Here is a 22,167-nt window from a genome sequence, read left to right on the forward strand (position 1 = left end):
GATAGTGTTTTAGTGCAGTTTGGATTCAAAGTCTTAACACAGAGTAAATGTTTGATTTATTCTTTAGGGGTCATCGTCAAAGTAAGTAAAGTAATAAAATCATAGACAATGAGAATGATTGTGGACACTATCACTGCAAAATGATAAACACACATCATGACATTAAAGCATCTTGGTTTTAAAATTCTTTCAAATATTATTGAAGAAATGAAATGACAAAAAAAGGAGGCTCATTATGAAATAGCCTATTTTGGGAACTGACGACTGAGGCATGGTCATTATGCTGTTTCTGGCTAAGGTCATGTCCTCTGTTATAGTGTCAGGAATTTGGGGGAGTTTAATGACCTGCTAAAGGATTGGCCTTTTCAAGGCTAATTATGTTTATTTATTTATTTTTATTCCAAACAAAGCCTTAAAAAAAGTGAGCAGAGTTTCTGTTTTTCTATTGCTGGGTTAACAAGCGTGACAATCCCAGATCCCTAACTCATGCACTACAGCATTTTGTTTTTTGTTTTTCTTGTAAGTTATCTTGAGGAAATGTCTCTTTTACAGTATTGTTCTGCGCACTGGAAAGTCTGAAGAACCATCTGTGTGGACAAGAGGTTAATGGGTGACACAGTGTCACTTGCCTGCAGTTAAATATACCAGCTGTCAGGGTTCATTTTTCCTGTTTACTCAGCGCATGATGTCAGTATCAGTGTCTGGAAATGATATCAAATGTGTGAGGTTACAGTATTAGCTGGTATCAGGGTAAGTGTGACTAATTAGACATAATGTTGGAACGTATTTGGATGGTTGAGTGAACTTATTCTTATTCAGCTTTTGCATTTGATTTAGTGACCTTCACATCTGTGTACTAGCAAAGTCCATGATGGATTTGAGACCTGGAAACAAACATTAGGTTATATATTTACTATGAGGTGAACTAAAGAGAAAGTCAACAGCCTGCTTACTTTCACCAGCGTCTCTTCCATGTATATCTGAATGAATCATGCAGACGGAAAGAATAAAGGGTGGCTTCTCCACTGCACGATGACAGATGAGTATTACCAAATCTGACTTAATGAACCATGTCTGCAGCAGTTGCAACACCTTGACTTATCTGATGCAACAAAAAGATTCCAGAGGAATTATCCTGCAGGGTAAAATGTCAGAATATCTAATGACAGAGTACAGAAAGTCCACCATCCCAGTTTTCACTTTATTGCTTTTAAAACAAAAGCTGTTACTAGACTGGTTTTAGACAAACTCTACAAGTTCAGTCTTGCAGTGTCTTTTGTTTGGGTATCATGTATCATACACACACACACACACACACACACACAACCCACCTGAGCTTCGATATAGGGTGTGTCTTTCCAGAGTGGGACTCTGGACTTTCGAGAAACATTTATTATCACATATTTATTTTGTGTTGCTTTGCGTTTATAAATGAAACCATATCTCGGTGAAACATTTGCACTACTGCTGAAAATATTTTGCATAGGCAAGCTATGCCAAGTTTGTCAAGCGCAATCAAAAAGTTTGACGTGGGAAACTAAGCGACTGAAAATGGTATGAAAATTCCAGTTTAGGGCGTTGGCTCCTTAAAGTCACCGGCGTCCATGCCTCCCTCCCCCAACTATCTCCTCCTCCCTGTTATCGCATGTCTGAGGGGAAGGTCGGGGAGTAAGTATGTGTCCGTTGGCTATAGGTTAAAACACCAGAGGGCACACTCAATCAGCAAAGTGAACTATTGTCACTTTCTGCTGAAAAAGATAATTGCACACACTTTACGGGATATTTTGTCCTCGTCAGATCTATCTATATTTACTTTTATCACCTATCAGCAAAATAAGATACAATCACATTCCAAGAAGTGATTGCACCTACAAATCTGCACCAACATCTTTTTTAAAACACAGACACTGTAGGTGTCTACCCCTCCCTACTATGCCTCTTTGTCTTTCTCACACCCTTTCACTCTTCAGAGCTCAGGCACAAGTGTCTTCTTCAGCACTTCTGGAAAACTAAGAACTCACATGAATTTCATTCTGACCTCAAGAATGTTGAACTCAAGATGATAAATGCTTCATGTAACCACAACCTCCATGCACTCCTCTGGGGATTCAGTGAGCTGATTGCATTGCGTCTTAATTACTGTCAGTACTTGCCAGGCTTTCATTTAAATTTATTTTTGGTCTGTATAAAGGGAGGCAAGGAGCAAACAGGAGGACACAAGGAGCTATTAATTGTGGGAAGAAAAATAGTTACAGTTAACCCTCAAGATCAATAAAGTAACAGGGAGGCTTCACAAGCACACACAAAAACATTTCAAGAATTAAATTCATGGAAAATGTGAATTGTATGGAGCGACTCCACACAGGATAAACGGAATAGCAAAATATATAATGTAAGCCTATGTGATTATTGGAGTCAGGTTAGTCCCCCCGCCTCCCCAGCTCTACTGCGTAAAGTTGGACCTCTACTGTACTTTATAATTCTATCAAGTGGTATTACAACATAAAATACGCACTTTCTGCAGAGTGAAAGGACATGCCCAGCACTTATCTTCCCACACAGGACTGTGTTCGCTTGTGTTTCGTAAACACACCAAGGTGTGGTTTCTTTAGTCCAAAAGCAGCCAGCTTCCGTCTATTCTCAACACACCATTATCTGCGCAACAGGAGACGGGGCGGGGAGAGGCGCAAGGTCTGTCCGCTGTCCGAAAAGCAGAGAAAAAAGACAACGAAAAAGTTATTATTTTAAAATTTTAAATATAGAGAGCTACCCAAAACAAACTCATAAACAATGAGTCTGTACGGATCCCAGTCAAAACTGCCCATGAGCGGCATGAGCAGAAGTACTTCACGACCGGAGTTGTCGAATTACAGAAACGACGTGTTCGGTGGAAACGGCTTCCAAGGGGAATACCAAGCAGGGGACGGCGGAGTCACCTACACCTTCTCCAGGCACTCCGTGCACGGCGGAGGTGTCGGAGGGCAGAACATGCAAGTTAGCATGGGTGGAGGCGGCGGTGCTATCAGGTAAGTGCCCTGAAATCACCTGTTGCTTTTGAGAGTGGTGGGAAAATTGCCGGTGTATTTGTAATTGTAAAGTGTGAAATGCATACGCATATACGACGGAGAAAAGTAGCCGGGGTCTTGGGTGACGCATTAAAAAAAAGAAAAGAATGGAATTACCTGGGAGAAAGCGAAACTAGTTTATATAGTGTGCAAGGTTTTGTCAGCTGATTACTGGCAAGTTGGGAGCATTTATTTATTTTGATGAAGTAGTTCTTAAATTATATAATTGAACATGTAATCAAGCAGATAACTGGGGGGGGGGGGAAGCCCACCTTTGATTAGAACAAGCACACATAAAATGGAAACTGCACAGTTGACGTTGGCCTGCATTAGTGGTTAAAACTAGTCTTTCGTCAGTCACACAGCCTCGATCTCCTTACCTGGGTCGTCATTTTCTCATTTCCCCCAGGAATACGTACCCAAGTAATCCTGACGTGTTGCGCAATTTTCCGAGTCACATTGAAACATCCTCCCACTACTGTAATTCATGGTGATGTCAGCACCAAAAACTGTCGAGCTATTTCGCTTCCAATAATGTGGTGGAATAAAAAGAAAAATACTTTGCGGTGGATGTGGTGGAGTTGAAAGATTACAGCGTCTGTTTTTCCCTTTTGCACTAATCGCTCTTTTTTCTCCATAACTACTGTGGACGGGAATAAAATGCAGACTAGTCATTTTTAAGTCCTTTTTATTTCAAGAAAGTTAGATCTGCGTCTGTTCACTTCAGTTTCCGTGAAAAGCAATTCACAGCATCTGTCTTTGAAACTTTGTGTACTCAAAGCATTAAAAATCCCCAGAACCTAGCATTCATTTTCTTCATTTTTACCTCTTCTGCTTATGTTGTTACGCGAGTCGTTTACAATCATGTTAAACAAATTTTCTCTGTGTACATAAAGAAATAAATACTGCTTCATTGTTTTCTGAATAATAATCCTTTCCCCCCATGTGCAGTGCAAATGCTATTCAGCAAAAAGCCGCATTCTTGCAACAACAGTGTCATGAACAGCTGGAAAGAGCCAACATGATTCTCCGGACTGTAAGTATTTTTGGCATATTACGCGGAACCCAACAGATTTGACTTGTGTTTTTTAACCTTTGTTTTGGGGAAAATATCATATAGAATACTAAAAAAAAGTCTTCTTAATTTAGGTGTGACAGTAGTTTAACACAATTTTGCAGCATGTAAGATGTCAGTGTGTGTTTTATGTGATTTTATAGGGGGGTTCCATGAAGGATGCTGAGAGGTTTTTACTTCTTGCTGAAGAATCCATCGAGCAGCTGAGGAACTGTAGCCAAACCATGAATCAATTGCGTATACCAAATGGTATTTTCAGAAGGTAAAACAGGATGCAGTATGTTTGTCTTTGCAAAGTGCAGGTGTACACTCGTGTGAGTGAGTCTGTGTACTGTGTTGGTTTGCATTTGCATGCATTAATTCATTACTGTGTAGCAGTATGAGTAATCCTGAATACACTTTTGTATATGTATGTGGGTTTAGAGATTACATGCACTTATAATCAGCTTGTGTATTAGTGTTTATTTTAAAAGATTCAAAGTATTTCTTTCTTTCTTTTGTAAAACTCTGCAGCATCGAACAGTTCCAGCACATGCATGGCACTATTGCTCAGCAGCTTGTGGGCAGTGTGACTATAAGACGAAATAGAGGCAGTGGAAGCTTTGAGGGGGGGAAGTTGTTTAATGATGCTATGGGCTGGATTTCCCAACAAAAGGTGAGCCCCGCATGTTCAGAGACAATAAACACAACAAATATATGCTGCATGGTTAAACTCAGCCATGGGATAGACTCGTGATCTCTGCAGAGTAACCCTGCCTTCCTTTCAGGGATCTTTGTGCCACTTTAAAAAATGCAAAAACTTTAGAAATCAGTTGTCACAATTACAGTTTTTGCACACCAATTCCTTCTTACTAGCATCAGAATCCACGTCTGACGCTTTTAGGGTCATCGTGCGAGTTGAGCTGTTTGTTCTGGCTGAATAATTGTAACTCTTTGTGTATGCATGCCTACGTGGGTGCACTAGTGTGCATCATTTTTTATGCAAAAGGAGGAAGGCAAGGTTGTGCTCTTTTTCTATCAGGCTTTCTGACCACTCGTAACTGAAACCATCTGGACAAAACCTGCCAAAACCTGATCCGTGAGTGAAAGAAGCCGAGAGGGGTGTAGGAGGATTGAAACAAAGCAGGGAAGAGAGTGCCAATGATAGACAGGGAGAGAGAGAAAGAGAGAGGTAGAAATAAATAGAGCAGGAAAAGAGAGGGTGAAAAAGCTGTGGCTGCAAAAAGTAAGGGAGTGTGATATATGACACCCTTCACTGAGTCAGTTGCTATTGGACAGGGCAGTTTAGCCTATCTCTTAACATGCTCGTGGGAAAATGGCCTCCCCAGACCTCTCACCTCACTAGAAACACACCCTATTATTCATTCAGCTTGTCCAGCCTCACCCTTCTGTGTGTCATAATTCATTTACCTGCTGTCAAAACATATTTTCTCTATCAGTCTATGCATTGCTTTTCTTAAATGGCTACAAAGCTAGAGACAGATCACCTAATGTGGCCTTGTGCTGCTAGTTAGGCTTTCAGCTAATGTGCTGACATTCCAGTACATGCCTTTGTTGACCTTTTCCTGTTAGACTTTAAACCATGCTGGTTAATGTCAGACCCTTTGTCTGTAGCGTCAGTTAAGTTTTCATAAAAGAAAAAGGGAGTGGCAAAAGAACGAAAGCCTTAAGAGAGAGGCGAGAGAGAGAGAGAGAGAGAAAAAGCATTCAAGTAAAGAACAGAGACTGACTTGAGTTGGTTTGCTGGCAGAGCTCCTATCAAAGCTAAGTGCTTTCAACAGGGGGGGAATAGTTGGAATAGTTGCTTAACAATGCACTTAATGATTTTATACTGACACCTAGAGGACCTACAGGGTAGGGTAGGTAAATAAGTCAAGACATGAATTTTACCGTATTATTTCATTCATTTTAATACTTAATAAACCTTCATAGGGCCAAGCATTTGGGTATTCCACATAACACTCTATTTTCCAGTTCAGTGTGTAGTTTAGCATGTTAGATAAACTGTTATTCTTCATCTTATAGCGCATGGTTGAGACCGCTCCATGGGGAGATGACTCCGCTGCCATAGAAAAGCAAATCCTAAGTCACAACAGCTTCCACAGCTCCATTCAAAGGAGCTCAGAAGTGGAACGTGCCAGAGATGAACTGGTAAGTTTTTGTCCTCTGCCTGACCCACGCTATGAAGTTTCTCATAAAGCTTATGTTTTAGCTCAAAGGTTATTCTTTAAAACATAAAAATGCCATGCCATTCTTTGCATTAGGGGTGCATTAATGGTGCAGAAGAAGAAACTCAGGGGAGGGAGCCAATCTGACAGTTAACTGAATAACAGAAAAATAGATGACTAAATGAATACCATAATGCATCCGTCTTGAGTTACTTAATGTTTTGTTATTAAGTGTTGCATTTGTAGCGTAATGTGATATTATTGTATTGTAAGTTACCCCTTGCTTTCTATGCCCACTGTGCATTAAGTATTTTTGTGGGCATTTTCAAAACGGAGCTAAATTAAACATCTCTTTCTTTAGAGTGCAAATGGTGAAAAGTACCACCTCTCCCTACTGGACCAAGAATGGGAAAGCATGATGGTAAAAAAACCCCAATAATAACAATACTAATAAAACCTAAATAAATAAATAACCTCTTAGAAACATGTTTTAGTTTGTTGGAGTCTTTAGTTTTCACATCATTATCATTATTACAATTTGAAATTTGCTTTGTTTCAGAAAATGTCCCACAGCCGTCTGAATCAGCTGCGTGAGCTTCAGAACATCATCGAGGAGATCTCCCAGGCCATCATTTGGGTGAACGAGAGAGAGGAGGAAGAACTAATCTTTGACTGGGGAGACAAGAACATTGACTATTACATCCCTAAGAAGCAAGAGAGCTACTCTGTGAGAATCGCCTTTTCTTTTTTCCTTATGTCTTGTGTGTTTTGGTTCTCTGGGCATTATGGAGTCCTTACTTTCTGTTTTGTTTCGGTTTGTGACAGAGGCTGATGAGAGACCTGGAGGTGAAGGAGAAAGATTTAAACAAGCTGAAGGTGAAATCAGACAGCCTTCTGGCCAACAGCCATCCTGCCTCTGATAAGATTGATGTAAGGTGTTCTGGTTTCTTTTTCATTTTAATTTCAAACAGCGCATTATTCTGCAGTTTTGTGCTGAGATGTCCATTTGTGCTCACAGGCCTACATGGACACCTTACAGACCCAGTGGAGCTGGCTTCTGCAGATCACTAAATGCATCCATGTTCATTTGAAAGAGAATTCTGCCTACAGCCAAGTAAAAGCTCATATCTACCTCTGGTTTGATTAAAAAAAAGTATATAGCCTTGTATTTTTTTATGTAACCAATAACAAACCTTTATTCCTCAGTTTTTCAAGGAGGCCAATGAGACCTATATGAAGCTACAGAAGCAGCACGAGACAATTCGAAGCAAATTCACTTGTGACAAGAACACACCCCTGGACAAACTCACCGAACTCCTGAAAAACCTGGAGGTATATTTTTGTAGTGCTTGGTTACAATACCACGGGAAAAACCTAAATGTTATTCCTGTACATGCTAAACTCAAACTTTTCCTCTTAAGTGACATGGAAATCATTAAGGCCAGTTTTTTAAAGACTACATGAAAGTATCTAACTTTTATAGCTCAGTTAAGAACTTCAATTTGCTCTCACACAGACAGAGAAAGCACGCATCATGGAGAATAAGAGGCAGGTCCAAAGTCTGGTCAGCAAGTCCAAGTCTATTGTCAGGCTGAAGCCTCGCAACCCCGAGGAAAAGAGCAGCGGCCCGATCATGGTCCAGGCCTTATGTGACTTTAAACAAGACCAGGTAAGATGCATTTTTACACCCACGCACATATGAATAGAATAGAAGAGTTAAATCTTGCAGGTATAATTCAGTATGATCTGCGTGTTTCAGAAAGGTATTATGAAAGGAAATGAGGGCATCCTGAAGGACAACTCACAGCGCAGCAAGTGGCTTGTGACGGGGCCAGGAGGTCTCGACATGATGATTCCCTCGGTGTGCCTGCTCATCCCCCCGCCAAACCCTCTCAGCATCGGAATCGCCACCAAGTAAGAAACATTCAGTCACGTATTGATTTAGCCTGCTGAAGCTCATCTTATTCTTCTGTTCTATAGAATGTGATGCTTTGCTTCATATACAGTACTGGATGCATTGTGGGGCATTTTTTTCTGCAGTTTTGCTTTATCCAGTTCTTCCTTGTGGTGACTTTGTCATAATTCTTTCTACATTTGCAGTTTCTTTTAAAAAGTGACTGTTTGCTTGTGCCGTTCCCCAGAAATGAGCAGTATTATGAAGCCATCATGAGCATCTGGAATCAACTCTTCATCAACATCAAGAGTCTCATTTCCTGGCAGTATTGCCTGAAAGACATCGATTACATCAACTCTCTCACCATCACCATGGTAAGATCACAAAAAACATTAAAATGAAATGTTGCATTCATAATAAGCAAAGTTTCTGTTTGCTCCTGTTTCCATTGTTTCATCGTGCCTGGTGCTGTGTCTAACCCTTCTCAATTGTCCTGCAGCTGTCAAAGATGCGTCCTGAGGAGTACCGCAACGTCATCAAAGGACTGGAGACTCATTACCAGGAGTTCATGCGTACCAGTCAAGGTTCTGAAATGTTTGGGGAAGAAGAAAAGAAATTAATCCAGGGCAACTTTGACAAGGCCCAGGCCCACTATGATACACTGGTCATCCAGCTGCCTGCGTACAGTGAGTTTAAATTCTCTTTGCCCTATTCCTACGAGTGTAACAGTTTGTTACTTTGGATTGTTATGACCTTTTTCTTCTCGTTACAATTGCCTGCTTTACCATGCTAGCAAAGCTGGCTTTGAGCAGCAGATTTAACTATGAATAAAAATTACTTTTATTCATTTATATTAATCTTAATCAGTATTTTGTAATCAGTTTATATTCTGGAGTTTAGCAGTTGTATTAGTCATTATGAGCCATTGTTAAAAGTGTAATACAAAAATCCAAAACCAAAGACCAGGGTGTATGCTTCACCCATGAATGTTGTATAAGGGCAAACCAGCACAATTCTTTGAAGTTGATTTTTTAAGAAAATAGTGCTTTTATGTCAATAAATTCATCTTTGTCATTCAATAAAGGGGAGAAAGAGACAGAATCCCAAAAAGTGGAAAAGGTCAAGGTGACCAAAATCTCTACCCCAAAACCCAATAACCAGACTGCACCACCGAGCTCCTCCTTAAGTCTCACACTGCTCACTAGTCTGCATGAGCTTCGACGCAGGCTGGAGTTGGCTGAATCCGGTCTTACCAGTCATCTCCACATTCCTCTGGGGGATAACAGTGTGTATGAGTGCTCAGTGCATATTCAGAAGCTCCAGGTAATTTATTCTTATAAAGTATAAATAAAATATACAAAATATAGATAATACTCACATTGTATTACATAAGATAATTTGCAGTCTATTAGCAATGATAGCATCATGAAACCCTCATTTTGAAAGGGAAAAAAAAAGAAATTTCAAGATTTGATTTAACTGAATATCAGATAATAATTTCTAGACTATGAACCAAGACCTGGACTCAATTTACGATGAGTACTTGCGCCTCCGAGAGATGATTACAAAGCAGCTGGAAGGGATTCCTGCGGACTCGGAGCAAGCCAAGTTCCTTCGCGCTGAATTAGATGTAATCAGTCAAAAACTTGCAGGCCTGCAGGACCTCCAGTCAACCTACCTTCAGAGGTACGTTATATCCATTCTGTCATGATTGAGTAAATGCTGTTTTAAAAAAAAAAAAAAAAAAAAAGTGATAAAGTGTAGGAACAGAAGTTGTAGTTGTTCTCACAAGTTCAATATCCTTAACATTATTTTTTAATGTCTTGACTACATTTTTGCAACAGACTATCAGCACTTAAGGCCTTGCTTCAGAGCCTTATCCAGGTCGAGGATATCATTAAAGTTCACGAGGCCCGACTGACCGAGAAGGAGACCAGCTCTCTGGATCCTCGGGAGCTGGAAAACCAGCGCCTCACACTAAAGGTTTGATGCACATTTTATATTTTCACAAGTGTTGTCTCTTGCTTTGCTGGAATGTAATCCTTCTCTGAGCTCCCATCTGTATCTTAGAATTGTATCATCTAGGCGGGCAAGAACAAAAAATACATGAGTAAATAAATAATATCAGCCTATATTCCAGTATCAGTATGTCTGTGGTAGAGTAATATAGGCTACTAATATGGCTTGAATGATGTAAAAATAGTGTATTATTAATAAGCTTTTCAGCTTTCTTTGAAAGCAAGTTGCTCTGAAGGTTATAATTCAGAGCCAGTATTAAATGGCTCATCAGGCTATAAAATGTGTTATAACAATGTTATAATTCTGGTCATTTTTCTGCATGACGAGTTGCTGCCATTTCTTTATGACACATTTTAAATGGCACACTTAAAATTTTTATAGGAGTGTTTTGACATTGCAGCTGCTTTTTTGCATGTAGGGATCGAAATCTACAATCATTTTGCTTGGCTCCTTTTTACTAGCAGTGATCAAATAATAACCAGTTCATTTTGGTGATAAAAACCTGAGATTTTACTTTGACTCAACACTATTAAGAGTTTAGTCTTTTGATACCTTTTTTGTGTGTATGAAATAACCAGATGCCAATGTCTGCTTTTGTCTCAAGTTAAGTTTTTTTTTTTTTGTTTTTTTTTAATATATCAAAATCATGACATACATTGTCCAAGTGTGCAGCACCAGTTTTAAAAATGTAATGTGGTTTAGATAAATGGTTCTAAGTATTCTTTTTTTGCGTCTGTTATTCTGTATTGTAGCAAATGAAGAGTGATTTGGAACAGAAAAGAGACCTGCTGACATCTATGGAGTCTGAGCTTTCTACAGCAGTGCACTTGAATGGTCAAATTTCTGACTCCTTCCACAAATGCGACATAGATTTATCCAAATACTCAGTCTTGGTGCGTCAGTTGACTGACCGCTGGCGCCGCATCCAATCACAGATAGATAGCAGGTATGGTAGAATTATTCGTCCATGTTCATATTGGTCCAATACTTATTTTTGCCCATTCATCATTGCTGGTAACAACACTAAAAATATTCTTTCATTCCTTCCACTTCCTTTTCCTTCAGAGTGTGGGACCTGGAGAAGCAGGGGAATCAGTTAAAGCATTATCAGCAGGGCAGCACTTCCCTGGAACAGTGGATAGACAATGCCAGGAAGCGCCAGGACACCCTTCAGACCATTAAGATCAGTGACATCCAGACCCTAATGGACCACCTTAATCAGCAGAAGGTATGTCTTTCTCTGTTTACATCATGTTTATTGTTTTGTATTGTTTTGAACTGGCCTGGTCTGATTTTGACTTGGAAATATCTACTATTTACTGCTATGTGTTTCATGGATTTTGTATTATTCAGCAACAACTCTGTTTGTTTTGTTTTGTTTTAATGTATAGGCACTTCACAGTGAAATCAAAGGAAAGAAAGAGAAAGTAGAGGATGTACAGAAAAATGCAGACACATGTGCAGCCTCTATAAAGGTCGGTAGTTGAATTTAAAATGCAGTTATACATCTAAAAGTGTGCTAGACTAGACAGCAAAATGAAAGTTTATGTTGCGTTGTATGTTTTCAGGACTATGAGCTGCAGCTGGCTTCTTACAGTTCAGGCCTGGAAACTCTTCTTAATGTTCCCATCAAGAGAACTATGCTGCAGTCCCCTGCTTCTGCTGTCAGACAAGAGGTATGGACGTTGGCCTTCAAACACTTTGCTCTAATCACCTTTTCATATGCATATTTATTAATATTCTAACTTTATGTTTATTGTGAGCATTGCCATTGTTAGTATTGTACATTTGGAAAACAAGTTAGCCGTTGTATATTTTTGGAGTTATTGGTTAATTGCCATTTGTTTGTTGAATTGAACAGTGGATACTTTCTTTATAGGTTTATATAATATAATTAAAGTTACTCCCTTATTTCTTTGTGTCCTTTAAACATGTAATCATTACCAAATTACTCATCATCTGTTCATTTTGTCTCATCAGGCAGGTGACCTACAGACTCATTATATAGAGCTACTTACCCGCTCTAGTGACTACTACAAGTTCTTAGGGGAGTTGCTGAAGAACATGGAAGAGCTGAAGGTGGTTACTGAATTTGCATATTGTTGTTTAAAAACTAGTATTTCTGTTAATTAATGATATTTTAATAATAAATTCTAATATTAGAAAAGAATGAATGATAAATTTAAAAAGAGGTTTATGTGAGAGTATGACAGGATGTAACTGATGTGCTTTCTGTTTTCGCCCTTTCTTTCCTCAGATAAGGAACACCAAGATTGAGATGCTTGAGGAGGAACTGAGGCGTCTGAAGGAGGACCTCAATGATCGTAACCAGAAAAACAAGTCTCTGGAGGATGCTATGGCCCAGTATAAGATGGAGCTTAGTCAGTTACAAGATCAAGTCATTTGTACTGAGGAAGTGAAGAGAACCTCAGTAATACAGGTTAATGCTGCCAAGGAGAGCCTGGACAGCACACAGAGCAAGCTTCATGAGCTTAATGATGAGCTGACGCGTATTAAATACCAACTTGATGAAGAAAAACGGAAAAGGAGGCTGGCAGAGGAGCGCTACAACAGCCAACAAGAGGAGTATGAAGGGGCTGTTCGCCGCAGACAGAAAGAACTGGAAGAACTCAGCTGGACTAAGATTGACTTAGAAAAGGCAGTGAAAGACAAGGAACGTGAAGTTGAGAGGATGAAGATGCAGCTGGAGGAGGAGGCAGCACGTCGACGAAATGCTGAATCTGAAATGTCAAAGGTAAGAACACAGTGCACCCAGGAGATTAATCAACTTAAGCAGACATACGAGACAGAGATCCACGTTACCAAGACCACAATCCTGAAAGCCTCACAGCAGAAAGAAGAAGACGCAACAGAGCTGAGGCTGCAACTTGAAAGACTCGCTGCTGAGAAGAGAGATGTAGAGGAGGAGCTGAGGAGACTGAGGCAGGCGATTGCTATTACAGAGGAGCAGAAAAGCAGGGCAGAACAGGAGGTCAACCAGCAGAGGGCCTCAGTGGCACAAGAGACTAGGGTGCGCAGTGAGCTGGAGGTGCAGCTGATAACACTCAAGCAGCAGAGAGAAGAGAATGAGCTCAAGTTGAAGGAATCCACCAGAAACAATCAGGAAAAGTCCCGGGAAATCAGCGTCCTAACATTTAACCTGGAGGAAGAAGGGAAGAAGCGGAGAGCTCTGGAGTTGGAAATAAATCACCTGAAACAAGCTGAGGCAGAGCTGAAGACAAAGAACACTTCATATCAGGAGACAATTAACAAACTGAAAGTGTCTGAGCAGGAGATCCGTATCACTCGAGTGGAGCTGGAAAAGCAGGCCAGTGAGAAAACTAAGGCTGAGCAGAATTATGCCAGGCTGCAGAGCCGTGTCAGGGAACTTCAAAGCTCTCTGGATGGGAAAGAAGCTGAGCTGGCAAAGCAGAAGCAGGCAACTCAGGAGGAGTTCACTCGTAGAAAGCGAATGGAGGCTGAGTTGGAGAGGATGACACATACTTGCAGAGAGCATACCACCACAATTAGCTCGCTAAAATCAATTCAGATAGAGGCTTCCACCTCTGGGAGAAAGTATGAGCAGGATCTCAAGGCTCTTCAGGAGGCTCTGGATAAGAGTCTGAGGGATCACAAAGCTACAAAGGAGGAACTGGCAAGTGTAACAGCTGAGCTGAAGATACAGAAACAGAAGCTCCAGCAGGAATTGACCCGTATTCAAGAACTAAACCTGCGTAATGAAAGCCTTTATAAGACTATTGAGGAGAAGAGCCGCCAACTTAATGAGTATACCACAGAGATTGAGAAGCTAAAGACTCTGACACAGAACCTCACAAAGGAGAGACTGAAATTGGAGGAGGAGCTGAGAACCGTTAGACAAGAGAAAAATGAGATGAAGCTCAGCAAAGATGCTATTGATGGAGAAAGTGCTACTCAGATTTCAGCCTTGCATGTCCAACTCCAGAGTAGCATCAAGAGGACGTCAGAGCTCCAGGGTCTCATCAATGACCTAACCAACGAGAGAGAAAAGCTTAAATCGGAAATAAACAAATTCCAAAAGCAGTCAATTGAGGTATTTTTGATTGTACTGACGGATCATTACCAATCATCACATCTAATGATAATAAGCGCTCCTTGCATGACTTGGTATACATGCAATAAAAGTGAGCCTGATATCAGAGTAGCCGTCTATAATTTGTGATTTGCCTCTTTTAGCTTAGCATTTTTGCATGTTTTTACTTACTTACAAAATAGCTATGCATTTCATTTACCCATTCACTTATGGCACTTATGAACTTCATTCTTACCATTAAACAGTTTAACACTAACATGCTGGTATGCACAAATATGTACGTTAGTTCAGACAGGTCTAACAAATGAAGGACATGTAATTTAATCTAAATTGTTTGTATTCTATATGTGGGAAAATGTCTTGCATACATGACAATATACTTTCTTATCTCTTCACAGACTTCGCTTGTGGTGCAAGAATCCCAAAGCAAATACAGTGAGCTGCTGCTGGAGAAGGATAGTTTTCTGTCCAGGATTAAACTGTTGGAGCAGGACAAGACTCGTCAGCTGCGGTTAGAAGAGGAGCTCAATCGCATCAAAGTCACACTAGAGTCCGAGCGTCGAAACAAACAACAGCTGCAGGAAGAGAAAAATTCAATTTTCAAGGAGCTAAGCACTATAAAGAGCCAGTATGAGCTGAAAAGTTCTCAGATTAGGCAGTGCGAGTCAGACAGAGATAGAGCCGATCGAGAGAGGCTTTCCCTCAAGAGCGAGATCGAGAGGCTCATGAGGGAGCTAACGAGTATTGAAGAAAGGTACAAGAGCCGTCTGTTGAGCTCAGAGAAAGAGGCAAAAGAGCTGGCTCTCAAGAAGGAGTCCCTGGAAAGAGAAATACGCAGACTGCAGCAGAGGCCCAACACTCTGAATATGCAGACCCAGACAGATGAGAAGGTCCAAACCATTGATCCTTCAAAGCTTCTGTTTGACAGCGTGCGCCGCAAAGTTACAGCCCATCAGCTTTGCGACTGTGGTATCATTAGTAAAGCTACTCTAGATGAACTCCTAAAGGGAAGACGGACAGTGAGCGAGGTAGCTGCAGACATCCAGGTTAACCTTAAGGGCAGTGGCATCATTGCTGGTATGACATCTACTTCTCAAAGGAAAATCCCGTTCACTGAAGCCAAAAACAAGAATATGCTCAGCCCAGAGAGTGCCCTTAAGCTTCTGGAAGCTCAGGCAGCAACAGGCTACATAGTGGATCCTGCATTTAATGAGAAGATGCCTGTGGATACCGCCTGTTCAAGAGGGATTGTAGACACGGAAGACAGAGATACCTTGTTGAAAGCTGAAGCTGCTAGCACAGGTTTCAAAGATCCATACTCTGGCAAAGTGTTATCTGTGGGTCAGGCTTGCAAACAAGGCCACATAGACAAAGAGACAACCATCCGCTTGCTCCAGGCTCAAGAGTCTGTTGGGGGTATACTGGATCCTGTTTTGGGTGTCTTCCTACCAAAAGATCTGGCCTTGGACCGCAATCTTATTGACGAGGACCTCTACAGGGCTCTGACTAAAAAACCAACCTGCTATCTGGATCCAACAACTGGACAGAAGACAACTTACAATGACCTTCGGATGAAGTGTACAGTGGAACCTGTTTCTGGCTTGCTTCTGATCTCTGGTCCAGAAAAACCCTTGACAGTGAAAGGTCTCCGTGGTGAAGTCTCTGTCTCGGAACTCATCGAATCTGAACTTCTGGATGAAACTGACTTGCAGAAGCTCAGTCAGGGCAAACTCACTAGCAGAGATATTGAAGACAAGCTAAAGACCTATCTCCATGGCTCTACCTGTATTGCCGGGATCTATGATGAAGCCAATGACAGAATACTACCTTTTTATCAGGCAATGAAGGAGGGTCTGCTTATGAGAGGCACCACGTTGGAGCTTCTTGAGGCCCAGGCTGCTTCTGGCTTCATAGTTGATCCAGTCAACAATGTTTTCTTGACAGTGGAAGACGCCAGCAAGAGGGGTCTGATAGGGAAGGAGTTTAAGAACAAGCTGTTGTCTGCAGAGAAGGCAGTAATAGGATACAGAGACCCAAACACAGGAAAAACTATATCCCTCTTCCAAGCTATTGAGAAAGATCTTATTGAGAAGGGTCATGGAATCCGACTGCTCGAGGCTCAGATTGCCAGTGGTGGGATTATTGACCCCAAAGAGAGCCATCGTATTGATGTTGCTGTTGCCTATAAGAGAGGATACTTTGATGAGGAGATGAATGAAATCTTATCTTATGAAGGGGATGACACAAAAGGATTCTTTGATCCTAATACCAAGGAAAATCTGACATATCTTCAGCTGAAGGAAAGGTGCATCAAAGATGAAAAAACAGGTCTATTACTGCTGCCACTAAGAGACAAGAGAAAGCCCCAGAAGACGCAGGAAAGCCGCACAAATGTCCTACGCAAGAGGCGGGTTGTAATCGTTGATCCAGACACTGGGCTTGAAATGTCAGTGAGAGAGGCCTACCACCGTGAGCTGATTGACTACGATACTTTCCTGGACTTGTCAGAGCAGGAGTGTGAGTGGGAGGAAATAACTATAACAGGGTCAGATGGCTCTGCACGCTTGGTTATAGTAGATAGAAAAACTGGAATCCAACATGATATTCAAGACTGCCTAGAGCGTGGTGTCATTAACCAGAGCACTTTGGATAAGTATCGTGCTGGAACAATGACCTTGACCCAATTTGCTGACGAAATTGCCAGCAGAAGCAGCAGCCTTGAAATGACCATTGCAGCCAGCAATGTTGATGACATGATCACCTGCAGCAGCCCCACCCACACAACACCATCTTCTCCTACTGTCCGTAAACGCTTCAACAGTATATCTATTACAGTCTCTCCCCCTGAGATGTTTGATGACCACAGCCCTGTGGGGGCTATATTTGACACAGAGACCTTGGAGAAAATAACTGTTAGTGAAGCGCTTAGAAGAGGCATAGTTGACACTCTTACAGCACAGAGGTTGCTGGAGGCCCAGGCATGCACAGGTGGTATCATCAACCCTGCTACTGGTGAGAGACTGTCACTGCAAGATGCTGTCCATCAGAGCATCATTGATGAAAGCATGGCCAGTAAACTGAAACCTGCCCAGAAAGCTTATGTTGGCTTTGAGGATGTGAAGACTAAAAGAAGGATGTCTGCGGCAGAAGCAGTCAAGGAGACATGGCTGCCTTATGAGGCTGGCCAGAGATTTTTGGAGTTTCAGTACCTGACAGGGGGCCTGATTGAACCTGGCACTGGACGTCGCGTCAGTATTGAAGAGGCTATCCGCAGAAAATGGCTAGATGGTCAGGGGGCCCGGAAGCTTCAAGACACTCGGAACCACCAGAAGAACCTGACCTGTCCCAAGACTAAACTGAAAATATCCTACAAAGAAGCCATGGACAGCTGCATGGTGGAGGAAAGCAATGGCATGAAGATGCTGCAAGCCTCATCTGTGTCTACCAAGGGAATCAGCAGCCCTTACAATGTCTCTAACCCAGGATCTCGCTCTGGCTCAAGGGCTGGGTCTCGTACCGGCTCGAGGAGTGGATCACGTAGAGGCAGTGTGGATTACACCTCTACTATGACCTTTACATCCAGCAGCAGTACCATTTATAGTTCTAACACACACTTTTAATTCACTCCACAGAATGATAATAATTAATCACATAAGAGTAGCATGTCTTTTGCAGTTTGCTTGTTTGCTTTTTTTTTTTTTATAACCATTTTTAAAAAAACAAAAAAGAAGTATTGTACTTAAAAGATTGGGGAGGTGTTTTGTTTTTGTTTTGTTTTTTATTTTTTTTAGACCTTTTTTGTTTGCAGGTTGTAATGATAAGTTTCAATATTAGATGCTGAGTGCTATTTACACCTTTATCACAATAGATTTTTAGTAGATATAACCTTATTTCAGTTCATTTTACTACATGATGACTTTTTATAACAATATATAATAAATGCCTGTTGATTTCATCTTTAACATGACCTCTGAATAAATTTCGCTTTTGTTGTGTTGTGTGAACATGACAGGTTAATTCATGCATTATTGAAAGAACATTTGTTGTTGTTGTTAATTGGAAATCCTGAGGCTTAGCAATATATGTTTTACATTGCAATACAACATATTTTACATTGTAACTGTAGAAAATTGTTGCTACTAAAATGCTGTTGCCCGCTATCAAAATAAAGTTGTTACAGAATTTTACATGCCTTTTTGTCCTGGTTCATTTAAATTAGCTGTTGCGTGTATGAGGAGAAGATAGCTAGACAGCATTGTTTATAAGGATGACTCTGATTGTAATGCTAAAGTTGTTCTGGGATCCCTGTTTAAATGCAACTCACTATATTACCCTTGATCTTACACAGATTGAGAGTGAAGTTTCACTCTTCAGTTGATTGATGGTGGCTTGAAATATCTGTTAATAAACTACATAAATAAATAAAAACATTGCATAAGATATCATGAAAGATCCATGATTTACCTTCTGAAGGAGGTTGATTTGGATCACTGGAGATCCTCATATGTGTAATTTGAACTCGGTCTATGTTAATGTAATAAAGTGACTATTCTAAAAAAACAAAAAAAAACAAAAAACTAACGGTTTGAATATTCGTAATACACCTGTGAACTACTGAGGAAATAAAATGTACCTTTATGAAACATTAAAAAGTTGTTGCCTAATTTAAACTTACTTATATATTAAAGGTTTTAAACGATAGGTTATAATTTCTTACAATTATATATTTCATTATGTCATGAATATGTATTTACTTGTACAGCAGCCATATGAAAGGTGATTATGTGGGTGTGGGATGGCAGGAAGTTAAAGTCTGTGTATGAGTAGTGAGGGTGAGAACAAACAAATGGAAGGGGGCAGAGGGAGGAGGCCAAAGCGAGGGGAGGTAGGTTGAAAGGGGAGGGAAGAAGGCAGACACCCACGGCGGAGCGGTAGGAGGACTATCCCATGCCAGGACTTGTGGCGGCTGCAGCGGTAGCCTGGACTAGAGGAAGTGTTTTGGAGGCATAGGAGAAATAGCAGCAGCAGCTTTTCCCTTTTTTTTCAGGATACGAGCAAGATTTTATTTTATTACCAGCAGTGACAGAAAGGAGCGAAAGGAGCCCCTGGGTCCAAGCAAACTCCGAATAGCCACAGAGCGCATTCCAGCAGAGGAAAATGAGCCTCCCAGCCCGCAGTAAGCCTGTTTGACGGCTGAGGGCTCTTTGAGACTCCGGACTTTATCATATTCCTTTTCTTTCTACAGCTTAAACTTGCTTAAAAAAGGAGGAAAAGAAGACTCACCCCGAAAAAAAACAAGTCGTTGCTTTCACTTTAAAAAGGTAAGGCATGTTACCCGAAACAGTTCGCCAGAAGAAGACAAGAGTTTTAACTGGGGCTGGTCAGCGCTTTAAAAAGCGGGATGAGACTTCCACTCTGTGGAGAACTTTTCAACAGTCACACTGCAGTGAGGTCGTCCACAGAGTAAAACAGGGCAATGCTTTGTATTTACTTTGGCTAGAAACAGGGTGTGCGTGTGTGCGCGCTCTGGTGTAAAAATTCTGAAAACAGGCAAGCGAGTCATTCATTCTGATCAGATTTTTTTAATGTCTTTATTTTTACATCATGTTTTTAAATAGAACTATTTAAATGCCTTTTACTGAAACTTCCTAAAGTCAGGCTTAGTAGTCTTTTTAGCTTTTAAACGTTTACCCCAGTGGATTGTATTCTGCAATAGCTATAATTTGGGGTTCCTTGCTGTTGTGGGCTATGGTCTGCTGAAGACCTTTTATAATGTGAAACATATGGGACTATGGAGGACTTGCGTCCAGTAGTCCAGAAAGCTTCAACAGAGATAGGGCCTACCTTTCTGTTTGGGGTGTTGTACTCGTGAACAGGTATTCGAGAGACATGACTGATTAAGAAAGTTTGTCTTTTTTCTCTCTGTCTGTCTTTTGAGCTAGAGCTGCTGCATGGTATGTGCAGCCTTAAGGCTATGATTCTCAGGCAGCCATTGTTGATGACATGCACAAGTGTCCTTACATGATAGCAGGTACAGAGTCTACGTCTTCCTGCGTTTACACCCTCTTGCAACTAGTTTGTGAGTTGTTGTGAGCATTTTACAGGCTGAACTCTTCCAAGATTTGGTTTAATTTAGAGTTGCATGACTAATATCTAACCCTCCAGGCGAAAAGAAATGAGTCAGAAACACAAAGAGTTATTATTATTATTTTGCATGACTGGTAACAGGAGGCACTTAGAAAGGGCTGGCAGAGCAACACATGAATGGGGATCCCGATAGTGTAGTTTGGACAGGTGGGTTGGCAGAGGGTTGGGACTATGTACTGTAAGCAGAACACTGTGATCCCAGCAGGAGACAGAGCAGTGGGGCATTTCATTTTGTCACAGCACCACTCTTTGTACATGTGCAAGTCATTAAACAGAGAGGAGACCTGGAGTATGAAAGCAATAAAGTGGCAAAAATTGTTTTAAAGAAAAAGAGAGGGTGGCGGGGATAGAAAAAGGGAGAGTGCTAACGTAATCCATTCTGGAGCACATTCCACGCTGACCCTGGGATTGAAAATGGTAATTAGGGACTGCTTTAGGAGCCTTCTGGGTGCACAGATTTGCTCAGAGCCAGGGCTGTCATTTTTATTTCCTTCAAAATGCCTCGTGAAAATGTGAGACAAATACATGCTAGAGTTCCAGAGTTACAAAATAAACGTACTAAAAATACTCCGCATCCACGTCTGTGGCTTTTTTCAATAGTTCTCAGGGCTTGTTTATTTCAGTCCTTCAGCAGTGAATGGGTGTCAAAGCCACAGCATAAACATACAGAGCCCCTGACAGGAAAAGGCCAGAACAAACTGTGGCCTTGTCCTTCTCTGGGCTCTTAAAGCCTGTCATGTCTCTGTGAGCATGTTATTCCACAGCATGGTGCCACACTCACGCCAAGTATGAATACATGGCGGTTTTCGAATGGTGAAGCTGATGGTATCAGAGTTATTAGAAGGCTGTTAGATGTAATCGCTAAATATTATCAGGAGACTCCAGCCACACGACAGAGGGAGAAAAAAACAAATGGGTTCTGCTTGCTGGAGAGGGCAAAGAAAGAATTAAAGCTAAATGCAGTGTAGGAAAACATTTTTGTCCGGCAGCAGCCTGCAGCCAGACTTCCTGAAGCATTTATGGCACTTTAGGTGTTACTCAGGTTTGCAGACAACAGCTTCAAAGGCTGTTAATCTTTCCAAATTCTCCCAAAGAGACAGCAGTGTTATGCATGTGTACCTGCTTTTTCCATAGGTATTTAATAGAGGACTTCTGCGTGCTGGGAAGTTTTGAGGTTTATCACATCAACTTTGGCTGAGGCAGCGCTCACTCTGTACCAGATAAAGCAAGCTTGATGATTTTTTTTTTCTTTCATTTCAGTCCCATCATTTCAGTTTAATTGACCTGTGAAAATATTCGAGTTGTCTCAGAAATGGAGGTTGTTGCCGCAGCATGTCAATCACAGGACTGAAGTTTGAGCCAACAGAACCAATTTGGGAGTGTGAATGGGGGAAGGGTTGCCCTGATTGCTTTCATATGTGCGCTGTTTTTTTTTTTTTTTGTTTGTTTCGCTCCGTCTCATCTTGTTTCTTAGTGATTTGCAAGCTATCCGCTTGATTATGCATTGGGGAATTTAGTTAGGTAATACCGATTTGTTTTGGATTCTAATAATGGCTTGTAATGGAAATGTGTCATATTTTCAATAGGCTTTTACAAGCAAGAAAATAATGCATTGATTAGTTCAGAAAATCGCATATCCTGCACAAATTTTAAAGCTTAGGGTTTATTTGTCATTGTAGCAGTGATGTTTTCAGAAAAAAAAAAAATGCAGCATTCACCCTAAACTT

At 41.0% G+C, this 22,167-nt stretch overlaps 2 protein-coding genes across 5 annotated transcripts in view; both read left to right on the forward strand.

Moving 5' to 3' along the window:
• Positions 1-2,630: 2,630 nt before the first annotated feature.
• Positions 2,631-18,023, forward strand: dspa (desmoplakin a). Of its 2 annotated transcripts, none has more exons than XM_080906833.1 (24): positions 2,631-3,026; positions 4,017-4,101; positions 4,284-4,402; positions 4,654-4,795; positions 6,166-6,291; positions 6,670-6,729; positions 6,868-7,035; positions 7,134-7,238; positions 7,327-7,422; positions 7,515-7,640; positions 7,825-7,977; positions 8,068-8,222; positions 8,450-8,576; positions 8,702-8,888; positions 9,287-9,525; positions 9,707-9,888; positions 10,047-10,185; positions 10,974-11,167; positions 11,287-11,449; positions 11,613-11,696; positions 11,790-11,897; positions 12,202-12,300; positions 12,479-14,293; positions 14,692-18,023. In XM_080906833.1, the coding sequence occupies exons 1-24, from the start codon at positions 2,791-2,793 to the stop codon at positions 17,911-17,913; spliced, it is 8,130 nt and encodes a 2,709-aa protein (XP_080762959.1). In that variant the 5' UTR covers positions 2,631-2,790; the 3' UTR covers positions 17,914-18,023. The 2 variants fall into 2 exon arrangements, with proteins under 2 accessions (XP_080762959.1, XP_080762960.1); XM_080906834.1 differs by having other exon boundaries at positions 2,632-3,026; positions 12,479-12,976.
• Positions 18,024-19,205: 1,182 nt separating this feature from the next.
• The window catches only part of LOC308412624 (tensin-3-like), a 31,538-nt gene continuing 28,576 nt past the window's right edge, over positions 19,206-22,167 (forward strand). For 2 of the 3 annotated variants that reach the window (XM_080907126.1, XM_080907127.1), the window contains exon 1: positions 19,207-19,614. The gene's annotated coding sequence lies outside the window, so the exon portion shown is untranslated. Of the gene's footprint in view, positions 19,615-22,167 lie in introns of all 3 variants that reach the window. The other variant, XR_013974606.1, reaches the window with a different exon arrangement.

This window comes from Rhamphochromis sp. 'chilingali' (genome assembly GCF_963969265.1).
Source record: "Rhamphochromis sp. 'chilingali' genome assembly, chromosome: 16".
Classification (NCBI taxonomy): Eukaryota; Metazoa; Chordata; class Actinopteri; order Cichliformes; family Cichlidae; genus Rhamphochromis; species Rhamphochromis sp. 'chilingali'.